Raw genomic sequence first — 19,355 nt, 5'->3', positions numbered from 1 at the left:
TTTCTACTCTGACCCCCTGTGTGTTGACCTCAAATTTGTAATCAACTGACCTCAAACCACTAAAAATTGACTCTTCAGGACATAATCCGACCCAGAATTTTTGTTAGGTTTTAGATTTCACATTTTACTTAGGCACAGTTTTGTAATACCACTAATATCAGAGCTTCAGGCTTAACAGGTTTCAACTCAAAACTCATCCCCAGTGACAACATCTCTCCACAAATGCCCTCAAATTAACCTCACCCTGCCTTCTTAGAAAACTCATTTGTAAATTTTAATTATTGGAGCTTTGGTCACAGGCTTATAGTTTTGATTCATGATTTTTTGGAGGGTTGGAGGTGCTCACACTGACTGGAGTCAGGGTTTACTCTTGACTCAGGGATAACTCTGGTGGTCTCAGGGGATCTTCTAAGATGAGTGGGATCAAACTCAGGTTGATTACATGTAAGGCAAGTGTCAGAACTACTGGACTATCTCTGTTCACCCTCTGAACCATGATTTTTATTTACACACTTACCTCACCTCTTTATCACCACAGTGTCCAAGACCCTCAAACAATGTTCTTATCTCCAGTGCTCCTCTCCTTCCTTTCCACTTCCCCCTTCTTAGCTTTCTATTTTATAATCCAGGTCCAGGGATTTTCCACCCTTTAATAGCTTCAATATCTTCTATTCATTTGTTTTGTTACTTTATAAACCACAAATGATTGGTATCATCAGTATTTCTCTTTCATCTTCCTTAAATTTATATAAAATTACATCTAAATTGCCTTGATTAAAGGGATTATTTTGCTGTTGCTGTTTTTGGTTTTGGTTTTTGGGCCACACCTGGTGACTCTCAGGGGTTACTCCTGGCTAGGCACTCAGAAATCGTTCCTGGCTCAGGGGACCATATGGGATGCTGGGGGATCGAACCATGGTTTGTCCTAGTCAGTGCATGCAAGGCAAGCACCCTACTGCTATGCCACTGCTCCAGCTCTGATAGAATTATTTTTATTGATATATTGTATTCCACTCTGCATGTAGTCCATAATTTTTTAGCTATTCATATGTTGAATTGTTTCCCTATCCTGACTACTGTATTCTACAGAGCAATGTATATTGGTGCAGAAATATCTTTCTATATGGTTTTGTTTGGAGGTTGATACCAAAAAGTAGAATCAGTGAGTCAAATTGAAGTTCTGACATTACTTCTTTTTAAAAAAACCCTACTGTTTATCACAAAGACTTAAAAATAAAACATTCTCACCAACAATATGAGTTTCTTTTTTTCCACATCCCACCCAACACATTTTTCCTGTATTATATATATATATATATATATATATATATATATATATATATATATATATAAAATCTACTGGTATGAAATTATATATTATTTATTTTAAATTCATTAATAAGTTACAATAAATAATTTCATATAACTATTGGCCACTTATATCAAACACACAAATTTGATCAGTGCCTAGAACTTGGAGACATAGTATAAATTTAAAAAAAGTAACAGGATACAAAGCTTCAACAATGTCCATGGAGACTGTAAAGTCTTCCAATTTATTAGTTTATAAAATAAATGCTTGTCAGTGTTCAGATTAGTCTTCTCAGTAGGAGATACATAATACAGATAGATAAATTAACTTGATAAATATACCATTACAGCTCTGAAATATTGTTGGCTTACTTGCAGACCACCATAATATAACAAATATTTCAATGGAGTATGTTAGAAAATTGCTTATACAATGAATGTTATTTAATTGTTTAGATAGAATGAAATACTGACATTTTCTTCGACATGGATTAATCTTGAGGACATTATGTTAATTGAAATAAAGCAGACAGAGACAAATGCTTAATACATCACTTAGATTTATAACCTAAAGCCAAGCAAACAAAATATAAAACATTTTCTTAGACAAAGAGGACTGACTGGTGCTTGCAAAATAGGGGTCATGGTAATGAAGGGCTGGGTGAAATTGAGCAAAAGGGCTTAAAGTGCAAATAGAAGTTATATAATTATTATCCTGGTGATATAATGTACAGCATGGTGGCTATAGTTAATAATAATTATTGCATATTTGAAAGATGTAATGCAAATAACTTTTAAAAGTAATGGAAAGAAAATATAGCTGTCTACTTTGTATATCAAATAATTACAATTAGTATAACTGTATAAAAATGCCCATGGTAATTTAATTTAAAAAATCTTTGAGCCTGTAGGTATTAAACATTTCTAGATATAATCATACACATCTTATCAACTTTATATTCAAACAGAGAGGAAAATATTTTAATAGCAATAATATTATTCCAATTAATTTTTTTCTGAAAGAAAAGATTCTGCATACTATTTAAGAAGACTTATGCACTGAAAGGAACAAGCCTAATATCAAATGAGTTACTTCTTGGTCAACCTATTGACTGCCTAAATTTACTTTTATTTTCCAGAGTTTCTTCATCGCATTTGTCATCTCTGAATTTCTCAAGGTGTAAATTAAAGGGTTCAACATGGGCGTTATGACTGTATAAAATACACTCAATGATTTGTCAACTGGGAAGGTCTTAGCTGGTCTTCCATACATGAAAATGCAAGGAACAAAGAAGAGAACAACCACTGTGATGTGTGAAACACAGGTCTGGAGGGCTTTCCGCCTCCCTTCCTGACTCAGGTTCTTTAGAGAGTGCAAGATGACAACATAAGAGATGAGCAAGAGAAGAAACACAATAGAGCAAATGACTCCTCCGTTGGCCGCAACTAAGAGACCGACGACATAGGTGTCAGTACAGACAAGTTTCAATAAGGGGTACATATCACAGAAAAAATGGTCTATAATGTTGGGACCACAAAATGGAAGTCCATAAATAGTGCTGAGCTGAATTATTGAGTGCATGAAACCTCCAAACCAGGACACTATCAGCAACACCACACATACCCATTGCCTCATGATAATCAAGTAATGCAAAGGCTTACAGATGGCCACATAGCGGTCATAGGCCATCACCAACAGAAGGAAGACCTCTGATCCACCAAAAAAGTGCTCTGTAAAGAGCTGGATCATACAAGATTGGAAGGATATGGTTTTTTTCCCAAAGAACAAATTTGAAATCAAGTTGGGAGATATAGATGTGGAATAAATGACATCCATAAATGATAAACTAGCAAGAAAGAAGTACATTGGTGTGCCCAAGGTCTTACTAAAAATGACAGTCACAACAATGAGCAGGTTTCCCACCATGGTCAAAATGTAGAGGAGCAAGAACAAAACAAAAAGAACTTTTTGCTCCTTTGGATTTTGTGTGAGGCCCAAGAGGACAAAGTGAGTCACATTGTTTCTAGGTTCCATTACCCTGGTTCCATCTATTTCTTCTTTACAAGTGCTGACTTTTCAGATGTTAGAAATGGTTTACCTATAAACCAAAAAACAACAATTGAAATATATTGGTCTAATATTTTTATTTATGCAATCAAAACATGTTCTTGGGCCAGGGATCTAACTTCAGTGGCAGAGAGCATGTTTTTCATAATTAAAACTCTCCATTTGATTCCCCATACCTACACGCATACACAGTTCATAATATACTTGTGTTAAACTTTTCATGCAGCTTTTGGACTTATCAAACTATGTTTTGAGAAATACATAATTTGCTATTACTAATGATTTGATAGATGATAATAAACCTGTTAAAAATAATTTATTGATATCACTATAAATTTTGTGGGAAATGGTTTTCAGTGCCAGAGCATCTATTTCAGCATGAGAAGAGCTAGAAATGCTTACCAGATACAGTCATGCCTTAACTGACTTTTAATCATGAAGTTAAAAACAATCAATGATGGAAAGGCCATTAATTCCAATAAAAGAATGCACTGTATACCAAGTCACCAAAGGTAACATTTACGCAAAGTGACATGAAGGTAATTTACATATTTGAAGTTGGAGAACAATATATAAATGTATCTTTGTGTATAACTAACATCTCCAAGTAGACATTTTATCATTTATTAAAAACACTCTGATTTTTCACAATAAATCAAATCCTTCTATGTGTTCTCTGTCTCATGAAATGGTACAGATCATCATATTGATGTTCAGATTAAAATCATACAATATATTTTCCGCTATACTTCACACTTATTTACACTTTGAAAAATAGAATTTCTTTTAATATTCCAATTTGAGCGTTTTTTATTTTAAATACTTTGATTTAAGAACCATGATTTACAAAAGTTCTTGATGCTTGAGTTTTAGACACGTAATGTTCTAACACTAATCCCACCCTCAGTGTCAACTTCTTTCCAGCAACATTCCAAGTTTCCTCTTGTCCCTGTACCTTTCAGTTGACCACTTTGACGGGCACAGTTTTAAGTTGCTGTAGTTTGAATCTCATGCTTTCAGTTGTGTTGACTGTGCTTTGGATATACGCTATATCACATTACTGAAGTATCCCTTGATCCCTCCTCACTCTATTGCTTCTCTTCCTCATCTTCTTACTTTCACCTTCAATATCTTTTCTTCTTTGTACTTCTCCTCCCTCTACCTGGAGTCAAGTACGATCTTAGCATCCCCCATCTTTTACTACATTGTATTCCATTGTCCAGTTAAAACATCCAATTTTGATTAGTTTCAATACCTTCTCTTGTGTCTTTGTCCTATTGCTAAAACTCCTAAGGTTTCTATGCCTTTATTTTTGCTATAAAAATTTATGTTAGGTAGCAACATTAATAAAAAATAATGTTTAAATGGCATTCAGATCATTCTCATTCCCTTAGGTAAATTTCTAGAATCTACTAAATTAAAAATCTACTAAATTAAAAATATTGGATATTTTTGGTCCAAGATAACTCACAAGATTTATCATATGCAATGCTCCAAATTAATTCTGTCTGTTTTTCTTCTCTTTAGAGAATTGAAATGCTCTTTTTCATTCTTTATTTTGTCTCTATTTACAGGAGTGAGTTTTAAATATCCTAAGAAGTTCACCTCTAAAAATAATGGGAGAGTATAGAATGTTATCCTCTACATTTAATAATCAAATTCTTATCTAAATTGGCTAATGAATTTAACAACTAAATTATGTCACATTTTTTAAATAAACTCCCAACCACTTCAGAGCACAAACTAATTCTCTGAGACTTCAAGTCTATGCCCAAGAGTCATATCAACAGAAGATAAATGGGTGGAAAGAACTAAAGATTTGCCTCTCACAACCTACAACTCTCCTACTTTCCATGTAAATGCAGATTTTAGTTATAAATAGTAAGTCTGATGACTTCATTATTAATTGTAACTTATTCACAGCAAATATCATACAAATCTTAACGATGTTTTAGTCTATTTCATTTATCAATGATACTGAAGTTCCTTAAAATAAATAAACATTTATTTAACTGACTGACTATGTCATCTGCTTTTAAATTCTAAATACCTCTCTGCTCATTCAAAGATCCTTTATGTATATGCATGAAAATCAAAGCCTTATTCCCTGGACTTCTACACAGCCATAAAATTACTGTTCATACAGAAATAGTTTTAATTCTATTCATAGAACTCTGAAATTAATCTTTTTTGTTAGTTTTTGTTTTTGGGCAACACCCGGTAACGCTCAAGGGTTACTCCTGGCTATGCGCTCAGAAGTCGCTCCTGGCTTGGGGAACCATATGGGATGCTGGGGGATAGAACCGTGGTTCGTCCTAGGCTAGCGCTGGTAAGGCAGACACCTTACCTCTAGCGCCACTATGCCAGCCCCTGAAATTAATCTATTTTAAAATAGATTTACACAGACACTTGGACAAAAATCCAACCTATTGAAAAAATATATTTTAGGCTAATAAAATATATTTTAATCTAATTGAAATTAATTTGGGGTTTAAGAACATACCCAATGGTACTCAGGATTCTGTGCTCAATGACACTTGGAATGTTTAGGGGACCATATGTAGTGTTGACATCCAAACCTATGTCAACCACATGCAAAGCAAGAGCATTACCTCCTGTACTACTCTATCAACTGTAATATTTTAATTGTAAATTATCATGCTGAGGAATATTTTGCAAATTTATAGAAGAAATTATAAATGATCATTAAGTCATTGTGAAACTTTAATAAGCACAGTAAATAAAACCTACTTAGTACAGTGGGACAAACTATCTGAAGCTTCAATATATACATCTGAGCATATATCATTGGCTTTTAATCCCTCTTAATCCAGAAAAAATAATGAAATGCATTAAAATTTTTATTTCATTGAAACAAATAATTTCAATAAAATATAATATCATTAATATGATAATATTAAGAATATACCAATTGGTATGAAAATTTCATTTCAGATTCTATGACTACAGTTTCATATATTTTAGATATATCCACACATCAATGTGTATATATATATTGTTCATTTACATACATAAAAATCACATTTACTGCCTTAAAGTTTCATCTTTAACATAGTATTATTACTCTCATTTTATAGTTGTAGAAACTTGCTCAAAGTATTTAATTTCTTAGGACAAATACAGAATTATGAACTAATTTTTTACCTTAAAAATCCTGTGAAAAATCTCTCAGAAGTTATTTTAACATTTTAATTATTATAAAATTAAGTTTTAATCATTTTCTATAAAATGTAGTCATGGCACAATTTAAAGTTTGTCTTGTACATTTTACTTGTTATGTATTTACCTTTCGAAGACTTGTTCACAATCTGTTGGAAGAATTTTTAATCACTCTTAAAGGTCAAGAAGTATCAATTGGCAATAGCTGCATCATTATTTAAGGATGCATTGGGTTTCACATGACTTCTGCCCATTTTAATCAGGTAGTCTTATAAATATTTCATAAAATTATAGTCTTCATTGCAAATTTAAAAGTACTTTCATGATAGGAACAGAAGACCCAAATTTTTTAATAATGTATCAAAAAGGACTAGGTTAGTCTTCTACTTTACCAAGAAATTTTTAATTTCTAAATATATTCATTGCTCCTCTTACAAGAATTCTGTCAGTTCTGAAGAGAATAGCATCTTCCCCTAATAGGACTAAAGGTCTTGAGACCTTTATACCTTCATACCAGACATATCATCAGATGATGCAACTGGACTGTCTCCAAGATTATTTTTTCTACCTCACACTGAGTTCATTTCCTGCTAATTTTTACAATTGTGTTTGTATGCAAAAATACTGTTAAACCAATCACAGTACTATGCTTGGTAAGACCAATAACAAAATAAAAAACGAAGTTTCAGAAACAATATGACATTTTAATTTAGAATAAAATATTGTTCCTGTAATTTTATTCTAAGGGAGATTATGTTATGATTATGTACCACATTGCCATAGCAAAAATTTACTTCCTAATTTACTTCCTAATAATACATATTTCCTTTTTGCCTTTAACTCTAGTATGGGCAACAATAAAATTTTAGCATCAATTTAGAGGAAGTAAATATTTATTTTTTAATATAGATTATTTATTTAAGCACCATGATTACAAACATGATTGTAGTTGGGTTTCAATCATAAACAGAACACATCCCTTCACCAGTGCAACATTCCCACCACCAATGCCCTCTCCCTCCTTCCCATCCCCTGCCTGAATTCAAGACATTTTACTACAGTTATATATTTTTTTAAGTTTAGTAAGATGTTTTTGTTTCTTTCTTTCTAAAAGGATAAGTGTTTAAAAAATACAGTAGTAACAGTGTGAGAGTGGCAATTGCCATTGTTTGCATAGACCCAGCAAAATATGGGGAAAACAGAAAAAAGGTCTTAGCCTAATTACAAGGAGGCCTCACCCCTGAAGTTTTCTGGCATAAGACTGACTCTGGGCTCCAGGCATATCAGGCTGCCAAACCCCTGAGTCATTCTTATTTGCACATTAGCTGTTGCTGATGCCAGGTTTCTGTAGTTAAAGATTCTGGTTTCTGCACATTTCCTTCATCGGTGGAGTCAGGTTGATGTGGAGAGTCCTCTAGTTTCACTTCACCAGTAGATGAGGAGAAACCTGCCCTGAAAGCAGGTTGTTGCTGTTAATAAGTCGTCTGGGTGTTAAGAGAGCACTCTTTGGAGTAAGTTAATGCCAGAGCATTGGTAGGGTTTTCCCTAGTAGAGGTTTACTTCCTGGTAATGTTATAGGAAATTGTGATTGTTTCCATAGATGGTATCCATGGTTCAGGGGTGTATAGGCAATGCTCATTCTTCTGAGGCCTGAGCCAAGTTATTATGCCAATGTTCAGGGTATAAGGCCTAACTGCATTACAAAATTTGTGTTCCCATCTCTATTAGATAAGAATTTGTTTGCATAATGTAATATTTTTCCATTTTAATGTGCCTTACAAAAGAGGAACAATGCCACAAGGTATTGTGGGGGTCGAAGGAACAAGACCAGCATTCCTGTAACTTGGTTCTAACATGAATTCTATACAGAGAGATTCTTCTACCAGTATTCCTTATTGAACAGATACCAAAGGAGGGAAAAAACAAACAAACAAAGAAAAAACCAGTGGGCAAAATTGTCACTCTATAAGAGGATATTCAAAAGAGTTATAGATGTTAAGAGAAAACATCTAAGATATACAAAGGAGATTGCATATCTCTTTTATGTCTTTAGAAATAGTCGGTGTGGGGGAGGGTGTTGAGTCTGGGTGTTGGTCTGTGATTTGGCCACCTGGAGGCTGCAAAGGACTCTCAGTAGTCCCATATCAGGAATTGTCTATGACTCGAGGTTTCTCAGAAACTGAGTATGGTAGCAAGCACAGGTATACAGTGAAGAAAGATGGAGGACAGGAGGCCTCTGGGAGTAGATTAATAGAAACAGAGTATTGATTTCTTCTCAGGGTGATATTTTAGTTTTTCACTTTAGGAGCTGGCTAGAAGCTGTCTTGAGTGAGGATAATGATCTACTTCATAAGGAGCAAAAACCTAAGGGTAAAAATGGTTAAGTGTGGGGTAATAGGCAATGGGGGTGAGAGTAAAGGACTATAAATGAGCCTGTAAGGTGATGAGCCATTATTTATATTGTAGACATTATTTATATTGTAAACATAAATGTAAACATATATTACATATATTGTAAACATGGATGATACCCTATGGACCATTGGGATGCTGTGTTGGCCGTGTGAAAGGTAAAAGTCCTACTTACTGCACAATATCTCTAGTCTCTGTGACATTATTTTTGTCTGACAGAAAAGCAATTAAAAAAACCTTAAAAGGCAATTATAATTGGTCATCAGTACTCACAGACAAAACACAAATTTTGTAACAGAAAAAAAAAAGGAATAACCTATCAGTAGGTTAGAAAATGTATTTTTTAAGAAGTTGATTAAAAAAAAAAAAGAAGTTGATTAAACTGAAATGCAGCAGATAAGAAGAAATTCAGAGAGAGTGAGAGAGAGAGGATGTCTGCCTTAGAGGCAGTAGAAGGATGAGGGGGTAAGATTAAGAGGGAAACTATAGACATTGGTGGTAAATGTGCACTGGTGAAGGAATGGACGTTGGATGTTGGATGACTGAAACTCAAAAGTGAACAACTTTGTAGCTGTCTATTTCAGATTATTTAATTTAAAACATTATTTTTTACAAAATTAAATTTCTTATAAAGCACTGTTATGGATGACAATCTCCACCACTAAAAAGAGCCAAAGAGGCTGAAGACAATGGGATCATTGTACCTGAAATGTAACAGAGAGAGCATAAGAAAAGAGCATCTAACATATGAACAAAGAAATATAAACCAAACTGTGCAGAACAGTACAGCTCATGGAAAGGATATTTGAATTTAAAATATTGATCCTGCTTTGACTTAAAATTAGAGTGATAGGGGCCGGGCAGTGGCGCTAAAGGTAAGGTGCCTGCCTTGCCTGCGCTAACCTTGGACGGACCGCGGTTCGATCCCCCGGTGTCCCATATGGTCCCCCAAGCCAGGAGCAACTTCTGAGCACATAGCCAGGAGTAACCCCTGAGCGTCAAACGGGTGTGGCCCAAAAACCAAAAAAAAAAAAAAACAAAAAAACAAAATTAGAGTGATAAATGGAAGGAACCTGTTTTAATTAATTGAGATTCTATAATCTAGAATATTGTTAATAATACACATAATTGCAATGGTACACCATCACCAGCGTACTCACCTCCCTCCCCAAAGATTGAATGACCATGCCTTTAAAATTCCACTCGCAATTGTGTGCATCAGATCTTCCGTTATTTTAGGCCCCACATATGAAAGGGATCTTTTTCTGTTTCTAGCCCTTTATTTCTTCTTTTGTTTGTTTGTTTGTTTGTTTTGGGGGGCCACACCCATTTGATGCTCAGAGGTTACTCCTGGCTAAGTGCTCAGAAATCACCCCTGGCTTGGGGGGAACCAAATGGAACGCCTGAGGATCAAACCGCGGTCCTTCCTTGGCTAGCGCTTGCAAGGCAGAGACACCTTACCTCTAGCGCCACCTCACCGGTCCCTAGCTTTTTATTTCTGACTAACTCCTTTCAACGTGATATCCACTAGTTCCTTCCATTTTACTACAAATCACATGATTTGGGAATGTGTGGTATTTTTTGATCAACTCATTTATAGCTGGACATTTGTTCTAAGTGCAACAATGAACATAGGGGTGTAAGTATACTTCAAATTAATGTTTTAATGTTTCAGGCATAAATGCCAAGAATGATATAGCTGGGCCATGTGAATTTTCTATTCCTATTTTTCAGCTAGCTCTCCATATTGCTAAAAAAATTTTTTTTGATTTTTGGTTTTTGGGTCACACCCAGCAGCACTCAGGGGTTAGTCATGTCTGTGTGCTCAGAAATCGCTCCTGGCAGGCTCGCAGAGCCATATAGGATGCCGAGAATCGAACCATCGTCAGTCTTGGGTCAGCCACATGCAAGGCAAAAGCCCTATCACTATGCAATCTCTCTGCCCTTAAGAATTCATTGTTAAAGATAATTGCTAAATAAAATATCTCAAAATTAAGGTAGATGAGCTATCTAAGAAAAGTTTTCAACGTACATGTGATGCCTAAGGTTTAAGATTATTCATTTGTGCTTCTATTTCAGCACTAATCAAAATCACTGTAGCATCTACCCACTAAAAGTGAATTAAAATGAGCACTTCTGGTGGAAATGAATTTTCAATTCTCTAGTTTCCTCATGGGCTTTATTTTCGTATTGCTTCCAGAAATAATGGGTTCTTATGGAACTCACTAAAAGTGCTCTTATTGTATTAATTTTACTGAATACTTGAAATTTGTGGTGCCCTAAAAATTTCTTAAATGCAACCCATTTATGCTGTGAGTTTTAAAGTGTGAGTCTATTTTCCAAAATAAAATGCAAAGAAAAAATGTTCCTGTTCTCAACAAATTAGGTACTGACACATGACTTCTGTTGTGTGAATCACGTGCATCTTTGCAAGTGATTCTAAAGTCATAAAGATGATGACAGTCTGCCTTTTTGCCAACAACAATTTGATCTTGGCATCAACAGAACAGGCTACACTTAGTAATACTACATGGTCCAAAAGTGCTTTTTGCAAGTTACTAACTATTCTTCCCCTCTAGTTACTGATTCCAAACTTTTTCTTTTTGTTTTTGTTTTGGGGCCACATGGGTGGTGCTCGGGTGTCCCTTGTGACTCTAGACTGACTGACTCTGTGCTCAGAAATCACTCTTGGCAGGCTGGGAAGACCATAAGGAACATTAGGAATATGAACCCTGGTTCGAAAGGGTCGGACATATGCAAGGTAAATTCCCTACCACTGTGCTATTGCTCTAGCCCATTATTACAGCCTTTTAAAATGCCCTTTAAACTATTTAATTTCACCTAATATATTATTCTTTCTTAAGAAAGCTAGTTGTGATTCCTTGTATCCACACAAAAGTCAGACAATATACCTAAAGCTTTCTATTTAAACTTATCACCAGAATGTTACCAAATTCAAGGTAATTTCAATTAACAAGAAATCTTTTATAAAAATAATTTTCCTTAGAATAAGAATAGTCATCTATTCATAACTTTGAAAATTATTTATTCTGCAGCACTCACTCTAGGTTAGATATGCGATATGAAATACATATTTATGCCTTTTTTGAATGAAAATCAGCCCAGATATAAGTTTTTTTAACAGCTCTGCTATGTATTATTTGGTTTTTATATCCATCATTATATAACATTTTGATGCCTCACACCAGTGTGGTCTAGAAAATAAGACTGAGAAATATATCTCCTATATGTCTGGAAAACGCAGGGCTAATATAAACCAAAGAGTGAAAAGATTTCTATAATGATCAGAGAATTAAGACCTAGTGCAAGCCCCAAATTTCTAACCAGCAAGAGAGCATTCAGAACAAGTTTTGATATACCCTAGGAACACAAAACACAGCACAAAAATGCCCTATGCATATTCATTGCAGTACTATTTGCAATAACCAAAATCTAGAAACAATCCAGATGCCCCAAAACAGATGAGTGGCTAAAGAAACTGTTATACATATACACAATGGAATACTATGCAGCCATCAGGAAAAATGAATTCATGAAGTTTTCCTATACATGGATAGACATAGAAACTATTCTGCTGAGTGAAATAAGTCAGAGGGAGAGAGGTGGACACAAAGTAGTATCACTCATCTGTAGTATTTAAGAAAAATAAAATACAGTATTGTAATAACACCCAGAGACCATAGAGATGAAGGATGGAAGGACCAGCCATTGATATGAAGCTTACCACAAAGAGTGGTGAGTGCAGTTAGAGTAATAATTACACTAACAACTAGCATGACAATGGTAGAGAGTGAGAGAAATGCAATGCCTGACTCGAATAGAGGCAGGGGTGGAGGAGAAGGGATATAGAGGGCATTGCTGGTGGGATTGTTGCACTGGTGAAGGGGAGTGTTCCTTTGTATCACTGAAACCCAACTACAAACATGCTTGTAATCATGATGCTTAAATGAAGATATTATAAAAAATAAAAAAATAGAAAATGGTCAAATTTTCAAACATACTAGGGGTGGGCCTTGAGGTCCCAGATCATGACTAGGTAAACTAAGTAATCCTGGGTACTCTATAACCCTTACATTAAATTGGTGGTCTTTTTAACTAAGTAGATGGTGGTAGAAATTGTTCACTCTTGGTCTTCTTTTATATTTAATCAAATTCATTCCCAGACACATGAGATCATAAATAAATTAATCCATGTGGCAAAAGCAAAGGTGCAGATCAACTTGTTGACACAGGCCAAGCTAGATAATACCAATATCAAACCATGGGTTTCTACCAGCCAGAAACACAACACTGACTACTAACTAGTTCAACCTAGAACTGATTAACATCACACACACACACACACACACACACACACACGCATGTACACACACATACACACAGTCATTAAACTTTGAAAAACAGAAATGACTGAGTATTGAAGATTATAATCCCCTGTTGTTACCAACATGGACTAGACAATGACATAAAATCCATTCCCAGGATCCATAGACAGTGACACCTGGTGACATTATCTTTGAGATTTGAGGGTATGATGAGCACATTCTTATACAAACAATAATGGAGGACATTTTGTTTTGCCTAAAGTAGATCTACATTAAATATTGAATGGTTACCAATGAGAAAGTAAGGAAACTATAGTCAACAGAAGAATAAAAATAAGTCATGAAATTTGAAAAAATATAAGGAGTCAAAGATGAAAAAGGGTTTCAGTTCTACCACACTGACCCTAGGATTATTTTTTGAAAGTTAAAAAAAATATAAGCTTAGAATTTTGATTATAAAGAATTCAGTAGCCACAACAAGAATACCCAGAAAAAATTAGCAAAAAGAGACAAATCGGGTAAAAAGAATCAAATAAGCCGAAAATGGGCGGAGTCCTTCTAGAGGCTCTCATCCTCAGTTTGAGAGACTAAAGGAAAAAAGAAAGTGAAGCACCACAATACAAAAAGAAATATCAAATAAAATATCCAGTGAGAACTACAGCAATAAAGATAAGCACCACATAATAATCATGAAATAAAAAATATGACAGAGCACAAAAAGGAAGAAGAAAAGGAAAAGAAAAAGAAAATTGGAGACAACAACTTCAATATCCACACCAAAACAAAGAAGTAAAAAAAAATGGATAAATAAATAAAAAAAGATTATTTTGTGCTTTTTTTTTTATCTTCTGCATAAGGCTCAGTAAATATTGGGGACATTAGTAAAGGAATTCCCTTGGCCTAAGAGATACAGGGTTTCTCCACCCTTGAAGTATACTGTCACGGCATTAACTATAAACTCCTTGCATCTTAATTTACTCTCCCCTTGGTGCTTTTGTGGTGTATGGAAGACTTCTGCTCAGTCATGGGTTATAAAATTAGACCTCTGTATCTAGAGATCTTGGTATCTGCACGGGTCAAGGAGTGGAGCTTATGATGAAGTCTTTCTTTATGGTTCTAGAAGTTCTGTTCCTTCAGTATCATTTTAATCCATCTTCTATAATTGGTGGTCTTGGTCATTGCTCTGATCCTAGGGTTTAGGATAGAGTCTGGGATAGAGTCTTTCATTATGTTTCCAGAAGACTCGTCCAGTTGTAATTGTCTCAGTCAGACCTCTGGATTGCTTTTCTTTTCCTCAAACAAAACCACATAACAAGAGCGATCTAGTTCCGCCTCTCAAATAGATGGGGAAATAATGGAGAGTACCAAGACCAAACAGTTGTATGACCACTAAGTAGTAAGCTAGGCACAGAGGGTATCACTTATTCTAGCAGCCCGGGGGGTGAGAATGGGGGATATGGGAGGCAAGATGGGAATGGGGGTGGACGGAGGACAAATTTGGTGATGGGAATTCCCCAGATTCAATGTTAATATGTACCTAAAATATTACTATGAAAGATATGTAAAGCACTATGATTAAAATAAAAATTACATAAAAAATCTCTTAAAGACAAAAAATAAAGAATATGAAAACTAAGAAAAAGAGATATAGACAAATGGGGGGGCAGAGTGGTGGCGCATGCAGTAGGGTGTTTGCCTTGCATGTGCTAACCTAGGACGGACCGCAGTTTGATCCCCTGGCTTCTCAGATGGTCCCCCAAGCCTGGAGCAATTTCTGAGAGAATATCCAGGAGTAACCCCGAAGTGTCACCTGGTGTGCCCCCCAAAAAGGAGACAAATGGTATTAGATCACTGCATAAAAGGTCTTTAACAATTTTCCATCAAAGAAAACAACTAAATCACAAAGTAACAATGACAAAATAAAAGAAAACCAAAATTGTTATTGAAAAAATGCAATATATTTTGTACATTCAATAATCTTTCTGAATGTAAATAAATAGAATTAATCACAAAAATTCAAACTTCTGCTGTTTAAAATAAACACACTGATTTCTCATAACAAAAAATATTCAGAGTGAAAGATTGAAACAATCATGTAGACTAATAAAAAACTAAAAAACAATATAAGGATGAAATATACAATAAAAGGCATTCAAATGAACAAAGGTCAGAGATAGAAATGGACACCATATTAATTAAAAATCAAGAGAACTTAACTTACTAGTACATATGTACCAAATGAAGGTACAAGTTTTCAAAGCACTTACAAACAGAACTGAAAGAAAACTTCTACTTTAATTCACTCTCATCACTGGACAAGTCGATTTGCACTGATAGCCAATAAGAAAATATGAAATCCTAAATGAGCAATCTGAAGAATCAAGTCTAGCTTGTTTTGGGTTTTTTGCTGGGGTTGTTTGTTTTTTGTTTTGTTTTGTTTTAGCTTTTGGGGGCCACACCTGGCAGCACTCAGCACTTACTCCTGTCTCTGCTCTCAGAAATCCTGGCAGGCTCGGGGACTTAAAGGGATCAAGGGATAGAAGTCACATCTGTTCTGGGTCCGGCGGGTGCAAGGCAAGTGCCCTACCCACTAAGGGTGTACTGTTTTTTATGACTGAAACTCAACTACAAACATGTTTGCAATAATGGTGCTTAAATAAGTATATTAATAGAAAAATAAATAAATCTATAAGATGAAAACTAAAAAATAAAATTATTATAAAAGTTATTAAGGTTGAGGCTGGAGAAATAGCATGGAGGTAGAGTGTTTGCCTTGCATGCAGAAGAACGGTGGTTTGTATCTCGACATCCCATCGGGTCTCCCGAGCCTGCCAGGAGCGATTTCTGAGCACAGAGCCAGGAGTAACCTCTGAGCACTGCTGGGTGTGACCCAACCCCCCCAAAAAAAGTTATGAAGGGTGTTAGAGCTATATTACAGTGGGCAAAATGTTTGTGTTGCATGCAACCAATCCTATTTGATCACTGGCTCCCCCTTCAATTTAAATAACATTATTGGATGTGTCACCCTCCAAAAATTATTAAGTACCCAAATATAATAAGAAAAAATATGAAAACGGTGATTATTTTTTAATTCTTATCCCCCCTGCAATAATTGACATCTTATTTTACACAGCTATCATTTGTTCTTGCTCTCCTAATTTCTCTATATTTCCACCAGATAATATATTGATGTTCAGTGAGATTGTTTGACTTCTTTAGAAATAAATAATGCTGATTATACTAATAATGAAAAGTTTTTAAAAAAGAATTAAATCAGCAGACATGGATAAGGTCCCTCACTCCCCCAAAACAAAACATTTCTCTTCAGTGCACATGTAAACTCACTGGAGCACTATTTAAAATAGACAGGAAGTGGAAACAAGCCAAATGTCCAATAATATATGAATAAAAATACAATATAACATATTTAATAGATGATATATAAGTATAAATTACTTAACTGGGAACAAATAAAATCATTGGATAGATCTAAGGATTCTTATGTTCTAAGTTGCTTATGATCTAAGTTGGATAGATCTAAGGGTGATTATGTTCAGCAAAACAAGTCAGAGGTAGAACAAGAAACTAAATCTATTTATACATGTTAGAAAAAGAACACAATGAAATGGGAAAGTATTAATGATAAATCTTTGGACTTTGATTAAAATACTTATACAAGAGGTGGAAGGTAGTACATTGGAAAAAAAAAAGACCAGAGAATAGTTCATTCAAACAAAATGGTGGAAGGTCTAGAACACTTTGGTGTTGGTGGAGGCATAGAAACTTCAGACAAAAAAAGCACAAATGTTAACACAATTATGACCTCAAGACTCATAAATGGCACTATAGAAATAGTTACAAATCTTAACACTTTAAAATATATGCCAAAAAATTAATTCTGTTGCTATGAACTGTTTTTTTCCTTTTTATTTTACTTATTTCTTTATTTAAACACCGTGATTACAATGATTTTTTCATACATGGGCTTCAGTCATAAAATTTACACCACCTTACACCAGTGCAATATTCCCACTATCAATGTCCTCCATTTCCCACACCCACTCTAACCCCTGGCCTGTCTCTCAGATAGGCATTCTGCCTCTCTCCCTCACTATCATTGTTTTTTTAATATAATTTTTATTTTGATCATAGTGGCTTACATATTGTTGACAATAATATTTTAGGTACATATTTACATAAAATCAGGAGAAATTCCCATCACCAAATTGTCCTCCCTACACCTCCATTTTTGTTTTCCCTCCCATTTCTTCTTCCCTCACCCCCAGGGCGGCTAGAATATGTGGTCCCCTCTGTATCTAACCTACTACTTAGTAGTCTTGCACCTGTTTGGTCTTGATGTCTCCCTTATTTCCCCCTCTAACTGGAGGCAGGACTAGTTATTTCAAGTTGCGTGGTTTTGCCTGAAAAAGAGAAAAGTAATAAACTGGGGTAAGAGTCTAATACCCCGAAAATGGGCGGAATCCTTCTAGAGACTCTCATCATCGATTTGGGAGATGAAGGAGAAAGAGAAGGTGAAACACTCCACCAGTACCAAGAGAAGTGTCAAATATCCAGTGAGGACTCCAGCTATTTCGATAAGCACCACAAAAAAAACAAACAAAAAACAAAACAAACAAAAACAAACAAATAAAACACACGCCATGGTCTTGAAATAAGAAACATGGCATAGCACATAACGAAAGAAAAGAAAGGGAGAGAAAAAATAAATATAACTGGGGACAACAATTTCAATAATCACACCCAAACAGAGAAATCGACCAAAATAGATAGGTAAATAAAAATAATAATAATAATAATAAATGAAGGTAAAAAATATATATATAAATAACCAAGGTTTTGTGCTTTTTGTATTTTTGTTTTGTTATGGTAGTTGTTGGTGTGGTTAGTGCTCTAACAACATTTACCACTCTTTGTGGCAAGGTTCATGTCATGAGCTGGTCCTCCCAGTGTTCAGCTCTATTGTCTCTGGGTATTATTACCATATTGTCTTTTATTTTTCTTATATTTTGCAGATGAGTGAGACTATTCTATGTCTATTCCTCACCCTCTGGCTCAGTTCACTAAGCATAATAGTCTGTAAGCTGTTTTTAATGACATATATACAAAAGACATATATTAACTATAAATTATCTGTCACAAAGGAAGACCAGAAATAAGAAGAGAACTAAGCTCATTGCTGCTAGAATTAGCCCAGTATTGACTCATAGAAATATCACCATATTAATTAGTAAAATATAAATAGCTAAACATAAATAAGTATTTTCATATTTTCAAAGATTAATATGAGAATAATCTTCAAAAAACTCTAGGTGACTGCTTTGGAGAATACTGGAAACACTAATGATAAACTAAAAAAATCTTTTCATTTAAAATTATACATAATTTCTATTTTAATATGCATCTTGCTTTTATTAAATATAATATTAAATATGTAGTACAACATAAATTGCTATAAAGTTTGCATAATTAAATTTTCACAATAAATATAAAGAACAAAAAATATATAAAGAACAAAAATTAAAGACTATGGCCAGTATAAAGAAAGTAGTCTCAAGAAAATATTAATAAGTGCTTAAATTGACTAAAAATGCTCATCATTATAAAATTTTTATTTATTTTTTGACACCTATTCATACATTATAACCTTCGTGGTGCATTACTCATGGAAATATGGAAGTGCATTCTGACAGGAAAATCTTATTATTACAGCAATTATATGCTTAATTACTTACAATTATTATATATGCTATAAAACAAAAGTACATGTAAATACATTTGAAGAGACTTGAGCTCTAAAAAGCTAAGATCTAAAGTCAAACATGTGCTTTCCAATGCCAGAGAAATAGTACAACAGGTAAGATGCTTGCCTTGCATGATGTCAACCAAGGTTCAATCTCTGGCATTCCATATGGTCCACTGGCCTTCAATAGTAATTCCTGAATGCAGAGACAGAAGTGATTTCTGATAATCTCTGTGTATGCTCCCAAAAAAGAGTTCTTTCCTAGTTAATGTAAAGA

At 34.5% G+C, this 19,355-nt stretch overlaps 1 protein-coding gene across 1 annotated transcript; it reads right to left on the bottom strand.

Annotated features, from left to right (window-relative positions):
• Positions 1–2,416: 2,416 nt before the first annotated feature.
• Positions 2,417–3,358, bottom strand: LOC126017882 (olfactory receptor 4A47-like). The gene has a single exon (XM_049779946.1). The coding sequence runs from the start codon at positions 3,344–3,346 to the stop codon at positions 2,417–2,419; it is 930 nt and encodes a 309-aa protein (XP_049635903.1). The 5' UTR covers positions 3,347–3,358.
• Between the last annotated feature and the right edge of the window lie 15,997 nt (positions 3,359–19,355).

Source organism: Suncus etruscus, chromosome 9 (assembly GCF_024139225.1).
Source record: "Suncus etruscus isolate mSunEtr1 chromosome 9, mSunEtr1.pri.cur, whole genome shotgun sequence".
Lineage (NCBI taxonomy): Eukaryota > Metazoa > Chordata > Mammalia > Eulipotyphla > Soricidae > Suncus > Suncus etruscus.
The sequence above is the reverse complement of the archived record's forward strand: the minus strand, read 5'-3'. Positions and strand labels throughout refer to the sequence as shown.